Source organism: Sinocyclocheilus rhinocerous, unplaced genomic scaffold (assembly GCF_001515625.1).
Source record: "Sinocyclocheilus rhinocerous isolate Xijiao unplaced genomic scaffold, SAMN03320098_v1.1 scaffold20155, whole genome shotgun sequence".
In the NCBI taxonomy this organism is placed as follows: domain Eukaryota; kingdom Metazoa; phylum Chordata; class Actinopteri; order Cypriniformes; family Cyprinidae; genus Sinocyclocheilus; species Sinocyclocheilus rhinocerous.
The window spans coordinates 15,667-19,048 of record NW_015663713.1 but is presented as its reverse complement, the minus strand read 5'-3'; the positions used below and the strand labels follow the sequence as shown (position 1 = coordinate 19,048).

At 38.3% G+C, this 3,382-nt stretch overlaps 1 protein-coding gene across 1 annotated transcript in view; it reads right to left on the bottom strand.

Moving 5' to 3' along the window:
• The window catches only part of LOC107729025 (protein NLRC3-like), a 4,431-nt gene extending 1,616 nt beyond the window's left edge, over nucleotides 1-2,815 (bottom strand). Inside the window, exons 1-3 of the mRNA XM_016539377.1 lie at nucleotides 2,713-2,815; nucleotides 1,288-1,410; nucleotides 65-1,179 (exon numbers count right to left, since the gene is read on the bottom strand). Of these exons, the coding sequence (XP_016394863.1) occupies nucleotides 65-1,179; nucleotides 1,288-1,410; nucleotides 2,713-2,798 (1,324 nt within the window). The 5' untranslated portion in view covers nucleotides 2,799-2,815. The remainder of the gene's footprint in view (nucleotides 1-64; nucleotides 1,180-1,287; nucleotides 1,411-2,712) is intronic.
• Between the last annotated feature and the right edge of the window lie 567 nt (nucleotides 2,816-3,382).

Here is a 3,382-nt window from a genome sequence, read left to right as displayed (position 1 = left end):
TTGAAAGCCAGTTCAGCAAGTTTCACAATCACTTCTCTGTTGGACTGCAGGAGTTTCTCTGGATCTCTCTCTTCATACTTCTGGTTCCTCATATTTGTTTGAATGAGCAGGAAGTAGATGTACATTTCAGTCAGAGTTTGAGGGATTTCTGAACTGAGATCTTGTTTCAGGATGTTCTGAAGCACAGTGGATGAGATCCAGCAGAAGACGGGGATGTGGCACATGATGTAGAGGCTTCTTGATCTTCTGATGTGTGAGATTATTCTGCTGGCTTGATGCTCGTCACTGATTTTCTTCCTGAAATACTCCTCCTTCTGAGGCTCATTAAATCCCTGAATTTCTGCCACACGCTTGATGTATTTTGAGGGGATCTGATTGGCTGCTGCTGGTCTGGAAGTGATCCAGATGAGAGCAGAGGGAAACAGATCTCCTCTGATGAGGTTTGACAATAACGCACACATTGATGAAGACTCATTTATATCAGAAACTTTCACACCGTCTGAAAACGTCAGTGTGATTCTGCTTTCATCAAGGCCATCAAAGATGAACACAACTTTACATTCATCATAAATCTTTGAGTCCAGATCTTGAAGTTCAGGATGAATGTCCAGCAGAAGTCTGTGAAGATTGTACTGGTGATCTTTAATGAAGTTCAGCTCTCGAAATGGAAGCACAAACATGAAATCCACATCCTGATTGGCTTTTCCCTCGGCCCAGTCCAGAATGAACTTCTGCACAGAGACGGTTTTTCCAATTCCAGCGATGCCTTTAGTAAGAACAGTCTTGATTTGCTCTTTCTCCTCAAATCCTGGTTCAGATGAGGCTTTAAAGATGTCATTGCAGTCAATTGGAGTGTCTTGTGACTGTTTTGTTCTGGCTGTTGTCTCCATCTGTAAAACCTCATGTTCTTTATTCACTCCTTCACTCTCTCCCTCTATGATGTAGAGCTGTGTGTAGATCCTGTTCAGGAGGGTTTGATTCCCTTGAAGTTTGTTTCCCTCAAATAAGCACTCATACTTGTTCTTCATGCTGGTTTTGTGCTGGTCTTTGACTGTTTGCAGGTCTCCAGTCTCCATTGTGTGTCTCTGCAGAACTGCTTCAGTGTTGTCCTGCCTGATGTGAGTCTGAAAGTGGGATGCAGAGGATGGTACAGATCTGATCGGCCCACATACCTCCTTCCTGTTGAGAAAATTCCAAATAAAAGAGCAAGGTTTTTTCAAGTTGTGCCCCATATTTTGAAGTGTATTTAGTGTTGTTTCACATTAGCAAGGAAATAGTTACACTAACAGAGGGTCAGGGATCACTGGTCCATCACTGAATACAATGGGATTCTCCATGGACCTGTCACTCTTCACAGACACACCACTGGGTTCTGGAGACTCTGATCTGCCCCTCTTCCTTTTTCTGACACTGACAAAACACAAACAAAATGGCATTTTTTTCATACTTTAAATGGGACATCAGATGAAATTTTCACTTTTTTAGCATTTCATGACTGCCAGCTCAGAAAAGCTGAAAAGAAAACAGGCAGCCAGTTTGTTATGGGCTGTCTGAGCCTGTAACTGTGTCATCCAGTGAGCTGTTTCAATTTGCAGCCTGTTTATACGTATATAGCTAGCTATTTGAATAAGACCAGTTCTGATCCATATATGGAGTCCAAGGCAGCAATTCACGCGTCTTGACTCAACACGCCAGAGCTGTTTCTGACAAGGTAAAAAGGATGTGGCTTTACATGACCATTGATGAATTTTAATCAAAATATGTTGCAGACATTTTATGAAAACTCTAAAGAATCATACCAACTTATGGAAAATGGCCATCCAATGCCCTCTTTAAAGGCTTTATTTACGCAAAAATGTAAAAAAAATAAAATAATAATAATAATAATGTCATCTTTTACACACCCTCATATGTTTCCAAACATGTAAGACTTTTGTTCATTTTTGATACAAATTTTCAAACATTTTTTAATTAAGGCTCAGTGATATCTGTTCCTCCATTTAAAGTCCACATCACCAAAACTAAATATCCAAAAATGGTCTTCCAAAAGCCTAAATTAAATCTGTTCATCATAAATGCAATCATATCTCTTCACAAAACTTGGAATAAATCATGCGATTCATATGGATTCGTTTTATGATGCCTTTATGACCCTTTTGGATCTTCAACATTTTGGTACCATTAAATTCCAATGGAGGGACAGAAATCTCTCAGGTTTTAAATATAATTAGTGTTTTGAAGATGAACGAAAGTCTTGACAGGTTTGGAACAGCTCGAGAGTGAATTAATGATGACAGAATTGAAATGGGCTGTTCACACCAAGAACAATTCCTATAATGCTATTAGTGTCCCCTACAACAGACTGTAATGTTTTGTCATGTGTTGTTGCTATCATGTTCACCTTGAACACCAAATACAGTATGGTTCACCTTAGTTTTCATGCAATGTTTTGTCAGGACATAGGATCAGCAGATCTTAAACATGTTTAGATTTGTAATCCTACGATACTGATCATTCCCGAGATGAAAAGACCGTTACTGTAAAGTTTAGTTAACGTGATTCGAACAACAGAGGAACAGTGAACGTTAAGGTTCAGGAAAGTTATGGCTCTCTGATGGGATCAGAGCGCTGGTCACACACACCAACTGCAAGGTACTGGAATGCATTGTAGTTACAGACATCTGCCAAATGCAAAAATGGTTTTCGTGTTACCTGGAGTCAGAAGTCACAGTTTCATCACTGAATTCAGAGGGATCATTCCCCATGGGTTGATCATAGCTTGGAGATGAAGAACTCATTTTACAGTCAATGTCCTCCTACTCTCATTTATCAGAGATTTTATTTCAAACCTTGTGGAAACACAGAGATAGTACAGATACAATAAATTAAGGTTTGATTTTAAACATCATTGTAATCATTTTCAAATAGATGTTTTCGTTATATTCAGGCAGGCTACATGTAGTCTACTAATTTATCACTGTTTACTCAGCTTTTAATATAGGTTACAGCAGGGGCACAATGACAACATGACAGTGTCTCGTTTTCTAGTGTTATATTGTTTCAGTTAAAATGTGAAAAGAAAATCAGTTAAAATGTGTCCTGGTGGAGAAATATATTCAAACTCACAATTTATGTCAAACCTTTAGCATGTTGTTGACGCCACAATATCAATATATATCAATATATATCAATATATCAATATATATATATATATATATATACACACACACCCACACACACACACACACACGACGGCGTTTAGTCATATTGCATGCTGTATAAAATTAAAACAGATCAGATTAAAAAATGAACACTTTAGTCGATGCTTCAGGCATTTTGGTGTTTAGCTGTCGAAACACAATGAAGACTAAAAACCCAAATA